General features: G+C 43.5%; 1 protein-coding gene across 1 annotated transcript in view; it reads left to right on the forward strand.

Annotated features, from left to right (window-relative positions):
* Window positions 1-9474, forward strand: part of RPRD1B (regulation of nuclear pre-mRNA domain containing 1B) — a 44068-nt gene extending 34594 nt beyond the window's left edge. Inside the window, exon 7 of the mRNA XM_074969637.1 lies at window positions 6714-9474. Coding sequence (XP_074825738.1) covers window positions 6714-6863 — 150 coding nt within the window. The 3' untranslated portion in view covers window positions 6864-9474. The remainder of the gene's footprint in view (window positions 1-6713) is intronic.
* Window positions 9475-18348: the final 8874 nt, after the last annotated feature.

Consider the following 18348-nt stretch of genomic DNA (forward strand, 5'->3'; position numbering starts at 1 on the left):
ATACAGTCTCTGTAGTGCAGTCAGCAACCAAATCGGGTGGTAGCTCTTTAACTGGAGGGATTTGATACACAGCACAATGTTTTGCCTGGCATCCTGAGGCACCTTCTTTTGCTTTCAATCATCTAGCAAAGCTTTTGGATACCTGGGTCTCTTTCTCAACCTGCTCTGGCTCAGTGTCTTTCTCATGGCTGTGATCGGTTTCTGAGCCCTCTTTGTAAGTTCTTCAGGGTAGGAACCGTTTTCTGTCTGTCCAGTGCCCAACACAGTGGGGTTCTGCTCCATGGCTAGGGCTCTGAGGTGCAGTAATGTTGGTTTGGGGGTAGATCACGCTCCCTGTAGCCTCCAGACAAAGAATGTTCTACGGATTGTACAGATGTGGTGGTTGGGGTGACCTGAATTATTTTGCCATTGATATGTGTTCAAAATCCAGTTCCTTTTCAGATAGGAACACTTGCCCCATGTGGCTGGGTGTTGGAGGGATATCTCAAAATAGTGCACACCTACAAATAAGGATAAACTTAAGAATAACGTTCCCCATCATGTAGTTTAAATGTTTGAAGCTGTGCACCATATATTTGGGAACAAATAGCTCTTCAGCCCTTAGAAGAAACTCTATCTCTATCTCAGTGTGCACACTTGTCTGCAGCACCAACATACAGGACAGATGCACATACCCACAAAAATGTTTGCAAAATGTGCTATTAATGTGGAAGTATGCTGTCATAAGACTTCAGGCGTTCCAAAGATTTACAGGCCTGAGAATCTTTCTGGGAAGGGAGGAATGAGATTGTTTTGGTTTTCAGTTAATTGGAATAAGGTTTTTTTTATCTCTCTCATTAATATTAAGGCATGCTCTTCCTGTTCCCTCTTGCTTAGTCCTGCATCTGAAAGACTGGGGAGGGGCTATGCTCTTCCCAACTGGGCAAAAGTAGTTTGCACGCTTGGATTTAGTTCTATCGTGCATGCACACGTCTTCATTTCTTACGAGTAGTTAACTTCATCCCTTGGTCCTCACATGGAATTTGCAACCCCTCTGTATAATCATACCGTTCGGTTTTGCTAGCCTCTTGCCCATTTTTATTTCTTTCCTGCCTGTTGAGTGTGTGGCAAGCTTTCTTGTTGCCCTCCCCTGTCTGTGTTGGTGGACCTCCGCATTCTTGAGAGAGCGCAGCCTTTTCCTCCCTCTTTTCTAGCTTGGCATCCGTCATTGTCTGGCTGATTCATGTACTACAGCTTCTTTGCAGAAAGCCATCTGTAGATGCAGCAGTATCCACCTTCTATCTGTGAGCAGATACAGTTCAATAAGCCCCTTTGCTCTCTGTATTCTAGGTATATGAGAACTTATGCTCTGTCCTCTTCTTACTGCATGTTAACAATTAACTTGTCGTGCTTAAGCAGAGCACAGCACTCAGCTTGCCGTAACTCTGGGTGGATGGTACAACATATACTCCTGAGGGAATTCTGTGCAATGCAGAGTTTTGCAGAAATTAATGTGCACACAGAATTTCCTTTTTTTTTTCCCCCCTCCCCCTACAGAAATGGGCTGAAGAGCTGTTGGCTGACACAAGGGGCCACTGGACCCAGTAGAGCCCAGCTCACAAGTAGAAGACAAGGCTGGGGGGGAAGAGAGGGAGGGAATTGGAGGGTTCCCAGCATGCCCTGAAGGAAGGAGATGGCGGTGTGCAAGAAACTCTATGCAAGCCTGGCACTCAGCATCAGGCAATGTCTCCCTCTGTATCCCTGGCTTCAGGGGGTAGGGGATGTGAGTGTCTGGGCTATGTGGAGCCATGGCTGGACTCTAGGGGGAAGGGGGTGTGAGTGTCTGGGACTGGAGGGTAGCCTCTGGGGGATAGCGGGTGGGAGTGTCTGGCCCCCCAGTTGGGCTTGGGGAGGTGGAGGGACGGGCATAGAGACAGGAACTGGGTTGTCATACACTCTACTCCAGGGGAGTGTTTTTGTGTGTCTGTATTACAGACATACTTGCTGACAGGTATTTTGAAATAAATTACCAAAATAATTGAAACTGGCATGATTATATACTGTTTGACAAAATTTGCAGAATTTTAAAATATTGTGTGCAGAACTTATAATTTTTGGCTCAAAATTCCCCGAGGACTAAACATACAGTAAACCTTGGAATTTCTTTTGGGATTGTATTTGCTGAGACTTAAGGAGGAGATGGGAGGAGAACTCTTTTGGTTGCGCTACAACTCCCTTTCTTCTGTGTTGGTTTTCGTATTCTACCGGAGAAATGCCGTAACATCTAGAACCATGAATATATTGATAAATCTATCCTTAGAGCTTTGTTGCCTCTTTCACTTTTTGTTCCCATCTCTTATTCTCTTATTTCATGCCTTTAACTTCATACCATGTTCTCATTTTTCTCTTCCTCTGTTATGCATTCAGTGTCCCCCCCTCCCTTTTGCCTCACTTTCCCCATATGAAGTCCCTTCCCCACATTGTCCACTTTTTCCACCTCCTTGCTTCCCAATCTCTCTGCTCTTTCTAACAGCCTTGGCCACCAATTGTAGCTGCTCACGTGCTGGCCTAGTTCAGGGCACTAGTTCAGTACAGGGTCTTCAGTGGATCAATTTCTCAGCTTCCTTGGCTGCTTATGATCCTGTGTGGACTCCTAGGCCATGGTTCTAAAGTCCTTCAGCACCTTTCCCACTTGGCACTCTTGCAGAGTCTCTTGTTTTCCCTGTGAACTGCTCTTGTTTTCACATAGACTATGCGCACAGCCAGCGGCAGTGAGCCTCCTGGCCTGAACTGATAGCCTTTAGAGTGCGAGCCCCGCTAACCAAAGATGTCTGTGTAGACAGGACTTGGAAGTGGCAGCTTGGGCTCTGAAGCCTTGGGAGAAGGGTGGGCTTCAGAGCCTGAGCCACAACTCCAAAGTGCTGTCCACACAGCTATTTTTTAGAGTGCTAGTGTGAGCCCCGCTAGCCCAGATCTGTTGACCTGGGCTGGGAGGCTCATTTCTGTGGATGGTTTAGACATACCCTTAGGGTATGTCTTCGCTGCCCGCCGGATCAAAATCTAGATGCGATAAATTGACCCCCTCCCCCCCCCCCCCCCCCGAGTGCTCTCCCGTCAACTCCTGTACCCCAGCGCCGCGAGAGGTGCAGGCAGAGTCGACGGGGGTGCGGCAGCAGTCGACTCACCGCGGTGGAGACCCCACATTAAGTTTGATTTAAGTACATCAACTTCAGCTACATTGTTCACCTAGCTGAAGTCGCGTAACTTAAATTGATTTCCCTCCCTCCCCCACAGTGTAGACCAGGGCTTTTGAGAGACGTAGCTCAGGAGGAACTGAAAGGTCCTTGGTATTCACCAGTACATCTGGATGGCATAATGAGTCCTGGGATTGCAGAAGCATTTCTCAAAAACTGACAGTTGGGGATGTTGGACGCATTCTTATTTCTGTCCTTTGCCTCCCACCAACCCCTCCGCCCCCCATAAATTGAAAAGTGCATTTCCTCCTGGCCTCTGTGGTTCTTTAGCTTCTTAAGCAGCACACAAACAGTTTGAGCCACCAGAGCCTCATTTGTATTCCATCCTTCCAATCTATTATCCTGTGTGTACATGTAGATGTTTGATATGATGATCTGTTACTGCCTTAGCCTGGTGAATCTGCATAGATTTGAAATAGGGTGTTAAAGGAAATCCATGTGTGTGTGTCTACTGGAAATTTACAGTATACATTTATACACCCACTTCAAGTGTAGGAATATTTTGCATTATTGCGATCAGTTCTGTTCTCACTATTCCAGTACAAAGCAATAAACCGATAAGAATGTAAACCCATCATTCATGGTCATGTGGGAAATATTTTGCTTTACTTTGATATTTGGGGAAGGTGGGGAGAGTTTTCCATCATTAATCTGAATCCAGTTCCCCATTTAGTCCTTATAAAGTTGTAAACTCTTCAGAAAGCTGATTCACCATTAAATGCCCAGTTTGTCTTGCTCTTCAAAGAGAGGATTCTGTAGTAAACAGTTCTACTCTTACTACTAATTAAACAAGAAATCAGAAGTAAATTAGTATTGCAGTTGACTATATGGAAATCTGTTTGGCATTCTGAGGTTTTTTAACTCAGTTACATGGTTTCTCATAGATTTATACCACATTTCAGAGATGACTTGAAAAATACAGGATAAGCAGTTGGGTAGAGACCCTTGAATATGGTTTAAAAGTATGACATTCTATGGGGATGGATCTCAATGAAATGATTTAGTATTTATCATATTGGACTATTAGATATCTTAATGCTATTAACCTATTGTATGTAGGCAAAGTGCTCTGATGGGAATCATGTTACAAAGTTAATGTGTTCAATCTTAACTGAGCTTTTGAATTGGATAGTTTACTTGTATTTGGATGTGAACGTGTTAGCCTGCTTTTGACAGTCTCTAAAAGTCATTACTAGACAGGATAATGTGATGCATGATGATAGGTGGTTTCCTGGGCTTTTGAGCTTCTGACCAACCCTTTCTTCTCCCCACCGCCCCCCAGACTTCCCACAATGAAGAGTTGGCCTTATTTCAGGTTATCTTCAGGCTGTGGAATTCAAGGATGACTTCCCTTGGAGCTCTAAAATATTCACTTACTGGGCTTCTGAGTTAACAGTCCTGGCTTCCTAGTTCTTGGAAGGAATCTTTTCAGATTCTCTCTTCAGTATCTGTTCCTTCTACATACAGCCTTTCTTCCGTTGCTTCTGCACATTTCTGAAGTTAACAGAGACTATGCTGGTGGTTTCAGTCTCTGACCCTCTGATTTTTCACTCACATTTTGTGATTATGTGCATAATTGAGTCACTGCTAATATAATATATATAATATAATGCGCCCAATATAATGCTACAGCTGTTATGTTATGGATAAGTGCTGATTATTAACCATATTAGCCAACTAATAACAGACTGGCTAGTAGTAATTTCTCTTTATCCTTGGCTACTTTTATAGCTCACAAGGGAGTATCTACATAGATTGTTCATAATGTCATTCTTTAAATGTATGTGGAGTAAAGACTATTGTAGTACTGTGCGCTGGGAAGTGATGGGCTTGCCTCTCACATGCATATATAATATGCTTTGTAGGGATTGATCTCATTTACCTCTAGGAAGAGACACTATTGACCTTCAGCAAATAACTAGTTGTTAATAATTTTAATCCCTTCAGTTGTACCTGAGGAGGGACATGCTTTCTGTAAACCTACCATCATACTACAGCATGTTAAAAAGGTAACTGGACCAGACTTACACATAAAAATCATGCAGGAGATGGTAAAATTTCAGAGCCATAATTTCTATTTGGGAGCTTATTACCCCTCTTACCAGTAATAGCAGTCACAGGCCTAGGGGGTCTGTTACTTCATGACTGCACTCCAGTGTGGCTGAACCCCTGTACTGCCTCTGTCTTCCAGAAAGATGGCAAACACGCACACAAGGCTAGATGGAGCAGGAACTGCTGTGTCAGTATAGGAGGCAAATGTAGGAAATTTTCATAAGGTCTTGAGCCTTGTGGAAGCCACAAAACCACCATAGGTCTGTTTGACCAATCAGGGGAAAGGATAAAAATCTGAAGGGAAATCCAGATTCTCAGTTTGAATTTTTAGATGACGTTTGAAGAAAGTGTCTTCTGTGGTGACATCTGTAGCAGCTGATGAGAACCCTATTAGTTGTCAGTGAGAAATAATTTTCCTGCCATTGCAGGGGCCTCGAGCACTGGTGCACCTCAGTTCCTCCTGTTCTCCGCCTGTGACACGCAATAGTCTAGTCTCCTGTGGGTCTCATTTCCATGGTTGGGTTTAGGGTGGTGGTGGCCTCTGATATGCAGGAGGTCAGATTAGAAGATATAATGGTGTCTTCTGGCCTTAAACTCTAACTCTGTGACATAATTGACAGAGGCACTAGGGGACTCCACCCCGCACCTCAACAGGAGGAGGAGAATGAATGGCTCTGGAATGCTAAAGCGTGTGGCATTCCTGCCAGTCGCATGCTGGGAACATGGACTCAGGTGATGGGGAACTACTAGACTTTGTAATTATTGTTGAGATAAGGTGGGTGAGGCAATATCCATTATTGGACCAACTTCTGTTGGTGAGAGAGACCAGCTTTTGAGCCACACAGAGCTGTTTGGGTCTGGCAAAAGGTCCTCTGAGCATCACAGCTAAATACAAGTGGGAACAGATTGTTTAGCATAAGTAGCTAGCACTGTATTCTAAGGGACCATTCAAGGTAGAGTGGCCTGTTAACACCTCTGCAGTCATAGGACAAAAAGGCGGTTAATCTGTTACAGATTTTTGTAGTAACCCACAGCGCCGGCTCCAGGCACCAGCTTTCCAGGCAGGTGCTTGGGGCGGCATTCAGAGCGGGGCGGCCATTCGGCGGCAGCTCCGCCGCTCTTCTGGGTGGGGCGGCAGTTCAGCGGCAGCAGCAATTCGGCAGCGACTGCTTGGGTGGGGCAGCAAAATTGGTCGAGCCGCCCCTGGTAACCCATAAATCTAGTGATTACCTCACCGACCTTGTCTCTCTCATATCCTGGGACTGACCATGGTTACAACAACACTGTAATTATTATTCTCAGAGTTAGTAATCAATCTTCTCCAGGAAACCCGTCCTAGAAAACTCTCATAATACACACTGATCACGTTTAAAAAAAAAAAAAAAAAAAATCTGTTTCTAATCTTATTCCCTTGTCTCTTCCCCTCAGGAGTATAAACAGAAGCTTGCTCGGGTAACCCAGGTCCGCAAGGAGTTGAAATCTCACATCCAGAGCCTTCCAGATCTCTCCCTGCTGCCCAACGTTACAGGAGGCTTGGCACCTTTGCCATCTGCTGGTGATCTGTTTTCAACTGACTAGGACTAATGGTGCCCGTATTTACTAATTCCCCTTAGTACCAGCAGAAGTAAGAAAAGTCTTGTGTTGACTGGAAATACAGTCTTCCAATGATCTACCATAGGAATGAACATACAGACCCTACTTTCAGCCTACCAGCTGCACATGCGCACGCTCTGTGTACAGTGTCTCACGTTGAGGGGACGATGGAGAGTGTGTATGTCCATGTTCTGAAGGGAGTGGGTATAGAGTCCATATATATTTTGAAAAGAAACTTTTCTCACCTTTTCTGTACTCAGATTAGTTTCCGTTTGCTCTTAGCACTTGTTACTCCCACAGAAGTCGTAAGAATCATGTACATATACCTTGAAAGTTTTCAAAGAAATGTTGTGTTTTTTCTCTCTCTCTCTAAAAGTGTCTGATTATTTCTGAATCTGTTTTGTCTGTGTTAGTTGGGTTTCTGACGTTCAAATCTATAAGCAGTAGAGTGGCTAGTGTGCTTTATGGGGGCATATGCATGTGTGTGCTGTACCATACTGGGATCAGGGGGCATGTCCAAAGAGCAACCGTACAGTTAACCTTTTGTTAAATCTGTAGTTGCGGTTACTGTTGTAGGAATTACCTCAAGGTGGTTCCTATTTGGTATGGTGCATATGTGTATATACACTGAGACTCGCACTTTGGGCAATAGAAATTAACAGCTTCTTTTTGTGACTTAGGGATAACTTCATAACTTACACTCTGCTGAGCAATGCAGAACTGGTTATTAGACATGAGTAGAAGTGAATTTTATTCTAACTCCCTTGTATTATATTTATACCACATTTTCCCTCTGTATTATATAAGCATAAATCTACAGAAGTTTAACTAGCCAAGAGGTTGGATTGGTGGAATAAAACTAGTGATATCTCAGATAGGTACTGTGTAACTTTCTTTGTGAACTTGAGAATGGCTATATTGGAAATTTGTCTCCTTAGGTTAAATAAGTGAATTTATTTGATGGACTGAAGTTAAATGTGGTATAAATATTTTATTTATATATGTTGATACGCTATACAGACCTGTGTGTATATGTATACACACATCCTGTATGCCATACATCAATATACATGTGCATGTATATATTGGAAGGATGTATGTAATTTCATATCACACATTAATGAGTCGATTTTTTCCAGTAAAAATCGAAAAACAAATTTAAAAAATACTAAGTCTAATTCCATTGTCATGCTAGCTAATGGTATAACTACCATGGATATAGTTAGGTTTAAATTTATGTATTAGTTTTAGCAAGCAGGCCTGCCTGCTCATTGCAGACCATTCCAATCTGGCCATTTTGTTTTAATTTAAATACTTCTTGCTATGGGCATGTCATCACTAGCAATGTTAAAGTGCTGCAGCAGCTGTGTAGTCGCGGCACCAGCGCTGGGAGAGAGCTCACCCGGTGCTATAAAAAACCCACCTCCGCAAGGGGAATAGCTCCCAGCGCCGGTGCACTGTCTACACTGCCACGTTATAGCACTGAAACCTGCAGCGCTCTGGGGTGTTTTGTCACACCCCTGAGCAAGAAAGTTGCAGCGCTGTAACGTGGCAGTGTAGACCAGACCTAAGACTTCACAAGCTGCTGGAAACACTTAATCGGATAATATTATAGGTTCTGTAATACAGAGGTTGAAACCCGTAAGGCAGATGACGTGCTTTGTTTGTGCCTCACTGTGGTCTTAAGCTGCTCTTTTCAAAGACCTGAGAGGAAACCTATAGAAATATGAAGCTTGTTCTGTGTGCTCATTAACTTATTTTACAGAGAATTTAATGGCTAATTCAGCATTCAGTGAAACTGAATAAACTAGCATTTCTGGTCATTTAGTTTGTGAAAAGTTCATGCACTTCATTTTGGCCCTTTATTCTTGCCTCCTTACTGCCCAGCTGTGGAGTCTGTTTTTCCCCTTGTTGTAGAGGAGAATTCCTGGGGGCAGAACTGCACTCTTCCATGAATTGACATGATTGGAGAGCCCTTTATCTGAGTGTTTGGACCATAAAGTGTTGTACACTCTCTCTGCTTTTGCCAAAAAACAAAAGAGAACCCCAAACTCTTAAACACAAACCAAAAGATGCATTTCTATCCTGTCCCAGCTCAGTGGAGTTAACCCCAGGCTGTATTTTATTTAAACAGTAACTGTTCTTGACCAGTGATTGATTGCATAACCATTACAGGACAGAAATGAAGCAAAACTATCCTAGAAATTATGTAGACTAATGAGTGTTGGCATCTCAAACTGCTATTTTGGGCGGATTTTCTGTGAGAAAGTTGTATGTTTGTTTTTTAAATTGAAATGCTTTGATTTTTCCAAAAAATGTTTTACTTTATTTTGCATAATTTAAATAGTCTTGTGGTTTTTATTGAGTGGGGGAGGGCAAAGGATGCCTGGTGAACTGGGTACAGCTTCCTCCAACAGTTTCCCCAAAGTCTCTTTAAAAAAACAAAAAAAAAACAAAAAAAGCTTAAATCTGTATATGAATTGATCTAGGAATTAATTTAGAAGTATAGGCTGCCATTTTGGCAGCAGTATATTCTGAAATGTCTCATAGATATCTATTTTTGAATAAAGAGGGTGTTGTTGAATGGTATTGGGTTTATTTTATTCAGAGCTTCCATTTTGCACTTGCACACCCCAGGTTTTGCTTTGTTTAAAGCAGTGAGATCAATGTGCAGTGGCTACTAGAGAATTCCCATTTTGAGGAGTTCTGCAGCTGTGAAGTATCTTTTGAACTTGGCAAATTGACAGTTGCCCTTTAACTGCTTACAGGCCACACTTGTGTATGATTGTCTTAGATCATCACCACACCAAAGACCCTCTACTTCAATGGACTAACTTCTGCTTAGAGGGACAGAAGGTTTGGGAGACCAATTCAATCACCAAGTAATCCTGGTTGCACCAGGAATCGTGTAACTAACTAGAATGCTATATCAAGAACTGTGGTGATAAGAGTTTGATACTGGGTAGTTGAGGCACTTTAGCTTTAGAGAAAGTGGTATGAAAGAGAAAACATAGAAGTAGTGAGATTAGTTCTTGCATAATGTTGACCAGAGTGTGTGAGATGCTTATGGCAAGGTTCTTCAGCCTAGTTGACTTCTGAGTTTAAGGATGTCTTTAGACAAATTTAATTAGCAAGGGGTGCATCTACATTGCAGTTAAGGCTTAGAGGTTGGAGAGTAGTCATAAATATTCTCCCGCCTCTCAGATTATATACCATTTTTGAGAAGTCCTGTGGCATATTTAAAATTCAATGCTACTTTCATTACCATGAAAGGCATTCAAGGTGGACATCCTTCCTGTGAATAAGAGGAGACCTACTTCATTTCCCTACCCACTTGAAAATTCTTCATCTTCTGGTGATCTTAGGAACTAGAAGGAAGATTTTTTTTCAAAGGCACAGATTGCAGGTAGGTGCCACCTGCCAGACACACCTCTGGAGATTTTCCTCTTACAGTTCTCCAAAAAAGATTTTGGCTTGTTCACAACTTTCATGCTGTTCTCTACTTCAGAACACTCTGTGCCCTTCGCCCAAAACATAACCATCAGATAATGCTAGTTAACAGGCTAATACCAATATTTCACACCTTCTCTGGAACGGTGGAGGGGGGGAAAAAGAAACTTGGGTGTTGACTGCTCAAGGATTTATGTAATTTTGTGAAGTGCTCAGATAACACGTGATCATGGTGTCAATAAAATTAAAACAACTTTTAGCTTCCACACAGGAGTTCAGAGATGAAGTAGACTCTAGAAGCTTTGTGTTTGCCCCTTGTGCTACATGAGAGCATTAATATGTTTAAAAAGTATTCTGATGCTAGGAGAAATAAATAACCTAAGTACTTTACCGTCCAGGAGCTCATATATGGTGTTCTTGTGCTCCATGAGCAGGTCCTCCACGCTTCTATTCTCTACTTCTTCATTGTAGCGTGGTATATACAGTTCAGCTTGCATCTTGCAATCATCTGCTTAAGATGCTCGATTAAATCTGACTTTTCTGCAAGAGCCAGATACATTTATAAGTGCACTAGGCTGCTGCCACACACACTCTGAAATCTTGATATTTTGAGGATCACACCGATTCTATGTTTTACAATTGAATGAAAGCCTAGCTATTTAGCATGTTAAAATTAACAGCAACCACTGTCGTCACTATTCCTGCCAATAGCAAACCTTGGAAGTGCAGCATTGTAGAGTAGGATCCTCCATCTGGTTTTGAAGTCACGAATAAGACTTCAGATCTTAGAAGCAAATCTCCTTTCAAGCTGGGGGAAAAAATACATGTTGTAACCTTTTTAAAAACATCGTCCCAGAATGCCAGACCTCTCAAGTGATTTTGAAAGGATATAGTTAAGACTTCTGTGTAGTGCTAAAATCTTTCTTGTGTGTTTAATCCACCTTAAAAGCCTAAATATGTTTGATCAGTTTTGACAAATGTGACCTCTTCTGTATGGGAGCTAAAATGTATTTTCCCTGATTTGTGTGCCAGTATCACTGCACCTCCATGAGTAACTGTGTAGCCTATTGCCCCTGCCATGGAAGGATAAACAGGGAGGTTTAATGAAAGTACAATTCTCTGAAAAATGACTTGGTAAAACTGTCATTTTCAATCCATCTGTGTATTCAGTCACATTTGCTTATTTTAGTGACAAAAATAAGTTGTTACTAGTACTTTCTCTGCCAGCCCTATAGCAACATGGGTGGGAAGGTCTGGTCTGGGTATTAACAAAACTGTTTACTGAATTCCAGGCCAATTTGTGTACCATTTGAACCCCACCAGTTATTCCTAGCGCAAGTGTAACTGACAGCTGGAGTTGCCTGAATACTATTCATCTAATTGATCCAATGCGTTAATGTTGTTTGAAAAATATCACAAAACAACTTGTTTTCATTATTCATCTAGCTTGGAAGGCAGAATTTTGGCTGCCTGATCTCTCTACTTCTGATGTTGGGAAACCCAAAAAATACATCTAGACTTTCAGAAATTAGATGATGCTTAGAAAAACCTTTTCTATTTTTTTTATATGGAGCAGATTTGATGTGGAAATCCTAGAGATGCAATGAGCATGGAGCCCCCACAGTGACATCTCTAGGCACGTTTGTGGAGTAGAACTGCATGCTTGGGTACCTCCAGAGATAGTGGTGGATCTAACTTTACCAAGTCAGTTTTCAGAGAACACATTTTCCCTTCTTGTCTGACAAGCTAAATATTAAATAAGCCAAACTTTGCCCCACAAGCTCCGGAAGTGTCTCCTTCAAAATAGTTCAGTGGTTGGAGGATTTATGATTTGATAAACCAACTTTTTGGGGGGGGGGCGCTGTGGTCTCCAAGACTGCAAATTTCACTTAATCGGAGAGTCATCATTCAATTTCTTTTTTCTTTAGGAGAGAGAAGGTCCTATTCCATTGTTTACAATCAAAGCTGACTCCCTTGTGGATGACCTAAATAGATTTCCTCCATCTCTCCGATGATTCTGTAAAGGGAAGTGGCACAAGACCCAATACTGCTGTTGGTTATTGGTACAACTTTCCTTGCAGTTTTCTCTGCCATGCATGTCAATTGCTTCTACTAACCTTTACGAGCAAACTCTGCCTTTTAATGAAATCATGAGGGGCTTATCTTTAGCCACATTTTCAGTACTCGTTTTAACACCACAGCATTTAAGAAGCTAATATAATAAACATTGTTAGAATACCATAAGAAGCCTCTCCTTACAACAGGTTTCAGTTCTTTCAGGTGTAGTTATGTAACTGCAAAATGTGTATAGGGCTTTGCATAAGAGTACTTTATTATTTGTAAAATACCATGCATAATTATACAATTCAATACTTTCATTTTACAGATGGGAAGCTGAGAGACAGGCCAAGCTTTCCCAACAAGTACAGGGCAGAGCTGGGAATATGACCTGGGTCTCATTATTTGTGTTCCCTTTGTCTTAACAGCTGACCCACACAACTCTATCAGAAGCTTCTGTGAAGCAGCTGTTTCAATAAGACTATGGGACACCTGCTATTAACTGTGATGGTGGATGATGATGATCTAGACTGCTGGAATAAAGTTAAAGATGGTTTGAGACATTTGGGGTTTTTGTCCATGGATTTTGGGGTACAGTGTGCATTGATGTAGAACTTTCTACTGCATTCTCCTTGCATCTCATTTCTAGTGGAGTTCAACTGCAGAGGGTCTTGCTTCAGTGGAACCTGCATTAGCAGCCATTTGGTGCATCCCTGTTGTCAGTGGTCCTGGAGGGGTGACTACTTCAGAAGGATGAATGGCTTCAGATGGGTCTTCTGTTTCCTCTTGATTCTCTACACTAGTAGCCACAGCAGTTGTTAAAAAACCAAACTCTTGGTTGGCTTCCATCTGTTTGCATTGTTGTGGCTACTCAGGATTTTTATGGATATACCTGGGATTAAGGAGTTGCAAACAATGCTGGCCAGCTGTGCCACCTGCAGTTAAGTACATTTCTCTTTCATTTTTGAGACAGCAGAGAGACAAATTCAAATCAGCGGAGCTTGGAGTGAGACCATAGGAAAAGCAGATTTCACTGATACTGACCTTTGTGCCCTAGGCCTTTCTCTGGTTTCTGGCAGGAGATTTTCCTCCCTCGTTGCTTTGGGGCCACACAGCAACTTTAAAATCAAACAAAACAGCCAGGTTGAACAAATTTTGGATAGTGAAAGACTGCAGCCATGTCCAAGAAACTCTCTTCTAAAGACCCCACTAATTCTACATAGGTGGATGCTTTATTGGCCAGACCCTCTATGTACTTTTTCTGGCTCCTTTTATGCCTCTCATCAGTTGATTGGGCCACCTTGTTATATTTTAGTTCATGTCCTATCATCCTCTCTGGTAAGTGCAACGATCCTTTTGCTGATGTTAACTGTTCAAGACCAGGTGCTACTTTGAAGCAGAGATTATGGAAGCATATCCGCTTAATAACAAATGAGCTTTTGAGGGCTAATCACCAGCTCCAGAGTCCATTCCTACCATTTTCATTCTTCTCTTTCCTATGCCCTCCGTGCTTGGCCCCTGGTTGAGTTGGAGAAGAAGTAGTTCAGATTCTGGATATGGAAATGCTTTGGCAGCTCGCACGTTTGAACAGTGCTAGTCAAGGGGTGGGGGCAGAAGGAAGGACTTTAAGGAAGCACAGCCTTTCTAATCGGAATGGTTTGTGATAATTGGGGCACTCCTAGATGTTCAGGTAGATGAATCCTCCAATTGCATGTGAGGTGCGAGCAGAGCTAGTTGACTATAGGTTGATCTACTTTAACTTTGAGAACTCTTACCTTAATACCACATTGCTGGAGCCACATCAGAGTCATTTCCCTCTGCTGCTCTGACCTTGTATCTGACAACGGACTACACACACATGCCTGGCAGACCAGCATTTGATCTGTTTCTCTTACTAATAAATAAATCACCTGATTTGTTCTCCCTTCTTGGAGAATATGCCACAGTCACCTCATCGTCCTTGAGATCCCCACTTCAAAGTGTCCTGAGCTGTGATGCTGATTCTTATTGTTTCCTTGTGCTTCCCCATCTGTCTGTATCAATCTGTTGTCTCTTGGGTTATACTTTGACTGTAAGCAGCTGAGGGACCATCTTGTTTTGTTTGTACAGCACCTACCACAATTGTCCATCAACACTGCAATAAAATAACAAGCCTTGGAAGGGATGAACACTTCGGTTGAGGCTTAAAAAGTCTAACTTCAAAGCAGTGAAAATATCAGTTCACTAGTGCTTAAAATAGACAAGGACTGGGGAGAGAATATCTTTTATTGGGCCAACTTCTGTTGGTGAAAGAGACCCTTTTGAGCTCCACCAAGCACTAAGAGCTATGGCCTCACTCACTTTTGTCTCTAATATCCTGGGACCAACCTGGTCACAACCAACTACAAACAAGTGCTAAAATAGTAACTTCCAGGGTACAAAGATTCTTCCGAGGCCTATGGACACTTTGTATCCAAGGTTGTAGAAACTGTGGTGGGTGACTGCTACGCCTCGTTCTGCTCGCCTGCCTTTCTCGTAGCCCCTTGAGTACTTACCCTCTGTCATCTCCATTCTCTTCTCTATACTGCACCAGGGGCTGGTCTTGTTTGTTTGTGTGTGTGTGTTTGTACATTCTTACAACACCAAGAAAAAGACTAGCATTAAAACATACCTTCAGGATTTGTGCATATGCTGTTTATTCCGCATTTGAGCGCATAAAGTGGTTTGCTCGGGGGTAAATGGCTGACTCATGCACACACACATACCCACTGCACAAGTAAATGCCAGATTTGGACACATACGTTTTGTGGGTACAACTATACCATGAGCCTTGAAAATCTGGTTGTAAGTACATGTCTTTTCCCAGCATTCTCCCCTACTCCAGGGATTTAATGGGTATCTAGAAACTTAAGTGTTTTATGGTCAATTCCATTTCACTGGTTTCTACTTAGTGCTGGCATCAGAAAGAAGAGCCCGTGTGGAAGTTTCTTGGGAACAGACCTTTTTCGTTTGTAGGGATCTAGCAGACAGTTGCGTGATACAGTTTGAAAATGAGAAGGCTCATGACGATAAGCAAGGCACCTGCTTTCATGGATCTGGTGGATTTTTATATATACATGAGTCCAGCCATGGCAAATACAGTGCTAGGCCCAGAAACAATGCTGGTCTGTTACATGCAGCACCCACTATCAAATTAAAGCCGGCACCAAAATCCTGTTCACTGTTTTCTCCTTCCTGGCACTGTATGACTATTTTTTTTTCTGGTGGGCCTGGAAATCCTGTTCTCCCAAAGTGACTCTAATGGCCAGGCTGTAAGCTGACCCTGCTTCCTGTGGAATACTGTTTTCATAAAGGTGGGGTGGGGGGTGGGGGGGTTGGGAAAGCAATGACTTAACAGGACTTGTGGGTTCTGTTCCTTGCTCTGCTTATGCTACATGTCTCTGCCTTGGTTTCCTCCTTTGTTTGATCAGTATAAATACTTTCCTGCCTTGGACAGATGGTGGAAGGCTGATGTTTGCCAGGGTCTTGGAGAGGGTGCAAGGGAAAATCCTACAGAAATGCAAAGCATTGTTTGTACTACTGCTGGTCTCCACTCCCTTGGTCAAGGCAAATCAAGGTTTTAAGACCAGAATGAACTGACAGTCATTTCCTGGGTACCAGTGTCTGACCCCTCAGTTGGCTAAGATGTATTTATCTGTGTTTTCCACATACACAGATGTCGCATTGCCTTGGCATGCCGGTCAGTGTCAAATTACTGACTTCCCCTGTCATCACAGCCCAATAGCTGTACCGGAGCGTTCTGTGACCTAGAGATGTAGTCAGACTTTGGCTGCCCCACTCCAGCCTCTAAGTGAACATCTCTGCTATCCTGAGACAGACGCCTCTCCCTGCTGTCTCACTCCTCAAACCAGCAGTCTTTGGGAGAGCACTAAAGACTTGGGGCAGAATGGCCCTGGGCGTTGAGTGAAGTGCTCTGCATTGTTTAACATCAACTCCTGGAAATCGTAGGGGTCAGGGTGGGGGAATCCTGACCTAACGAGAGCTAAAGCCCAGCTTTGAGCCAGGAATTCAACAACCGGTTTCCTAAGTGCAGTTTTTGCCAAAGCAGCACTGCGGCCAAGTGTGGTTCGGACAGATGTGACTGACCTTCAGAAATAGCTGGGCTAAGGCTTATTTTATCAGGACTCCACTTTGAACCAGAGGAGCTGCAGGTTATTTTTAAACCAGGCATTGAGCAGCTTGAAGCCTGCCTCCGCAGAGCTGTGTGTGACACATGCTCTTTAAAGGGTGCTTGTGCATTGTTTCCTGCTCTGAAGAATGCTTCAGACAAAGGGGGAGAGTCTTGAGTTGTTAACCCCTCCAGGACCTCTCCCTCAATGGCTCTTGTGTAATGTCTGTATTCGTGTTTGCACAGTGCAGTCTCTGGCCTCGCCAGGCAGTCCTGGAGGAAATCTTGATGGCCCCCACTCTTCTTCCTTCATTCCTTCAAAAAGAGTTTTTTTTGTGAGCTCCCCAGCTTCCAAGCTCTGGTGGAGGAAGCCTGTCTCCTCTTTGCCCAGCCTGGGAGCTGGGTTCATGTGCTGGTCACTAGCACCTCCCTCCTCTTCCTGCTCCTTTCGAAGAGCCATAATCAGTTCCTTATTCCATGGCTTCAAGACCCTCTGTCCTATGCCTAGGAGAGCCACCACAGACCCCAGGCATGGCTTTCCTAGGCTAGCTGCTGCAGGGATACCAGAACACTTCAAAAGAAGCAGGCACAAGGGACAACGCCTTTCGGGGAAAGGAGCATATCCACCCCTCTAAAGGGCTGTTTGGTCGCCTGATACTAAACTCTGTCCCATGGATTCCCAAGGCCAGCCCTTCAGATCTGCAGAAACACCCTCTCAGGCGGTTGGTTGTCCATCCTAGCCATGGTTTGCTGAGAGAACCTGGAGAACCCCAGCCAGCCTGAGAAGCAGTGAAGAGGCTAAAAGTTAAATGTCTGCTGCACTGCAGCTAAAATGCCAGGACTGAAACTACGCCTTCCATCATATCCATGTAGCAGCAGGTGTTCCAGCAAACAGGCCCAGGGTAATGGCTGCCCCCTGTCTACCCCTCCAGCCAAGTGTGTGTTGCATTTCATTGTGCGTTGAGGGTGGTATTAGCACATGTGAGAACAATCCACATTCAGCAAAGCACAGCAGTTTGAAAGGACAGCTGCCAGGAGCTCACAGACTGAGGGGGAGAGAATCAGGGTGGCCTGGTGCATGTGTCTTTAGAGGCTGAGGTTTGGAGCACCCTGAACCGGCCAAAAATCTCTTTGGGTAAATGTGAACTGTCTGCTCATGTTCGGGTCTTAACCCAAACCAAAGCCCCAGAAATTAGTATTTGGTTCAGAACTTCCCAGCTGGTCCCTGCATCTATGATGGACAGAACCAAAGCCCTGGGTTGGATTGTCCTGTGACTTGGGGAACTTTTGGCTTAGGTCCATCATTTACTCTGTCCTGTGCAGTGCTGGAAAGCAAGAAGCCAGCTAGTCCCCTGAGTGGGGCTAAGGAGATGACAGCACAAATTGGGATTTGGCATCTTTAACTTTCTTGCTGGGGAACTGTTCAGCAAGGAAGAAAACTGCTCCCCTTGCCAGCCTGTAGCTTTTGGTGGTCCTGTCCATTAACAGGCTTGAGCAGTAAGGTTACATATGCCGAGAGGAGAATGAAGAAGGGCTGTTTATGCGGCTAATTTTTGGGGCAATGCGTTCCAGGAAGCAGATCTGTATTACCGGACCTGTACTGGTATTAATGCCTCTCTACTGATTTTTAAAGAGCATTTAAAGTACAGTATTGTAGCCAGAGGACTGGGCGGGGGGAGGGTGCAGTTGTATTGAACGCGGGCTGAAATAGGATCTGCATTTTCTCTTCTTCTAGGACATCTAAGCCCTTTGCTCTGACGCTAATGAACGGGACTGAAGGATTAAACATGGACATTGTTTGTTTGAGTGAGACTG

The sequence above is a fragment of the Natator depressus genome, chromosome 13, assembly GCF_965152275.1.
Source record: "Natator depressus isolate rNatDep1 chromosome 13, rNatDep2.hap1, whole genome shotgun sequence".
NCBI classification, from domain to species: Eukaryota; Metazoa; Chordata; order Testudines; family Cheloniidae; genus Natator; species Natator depressus.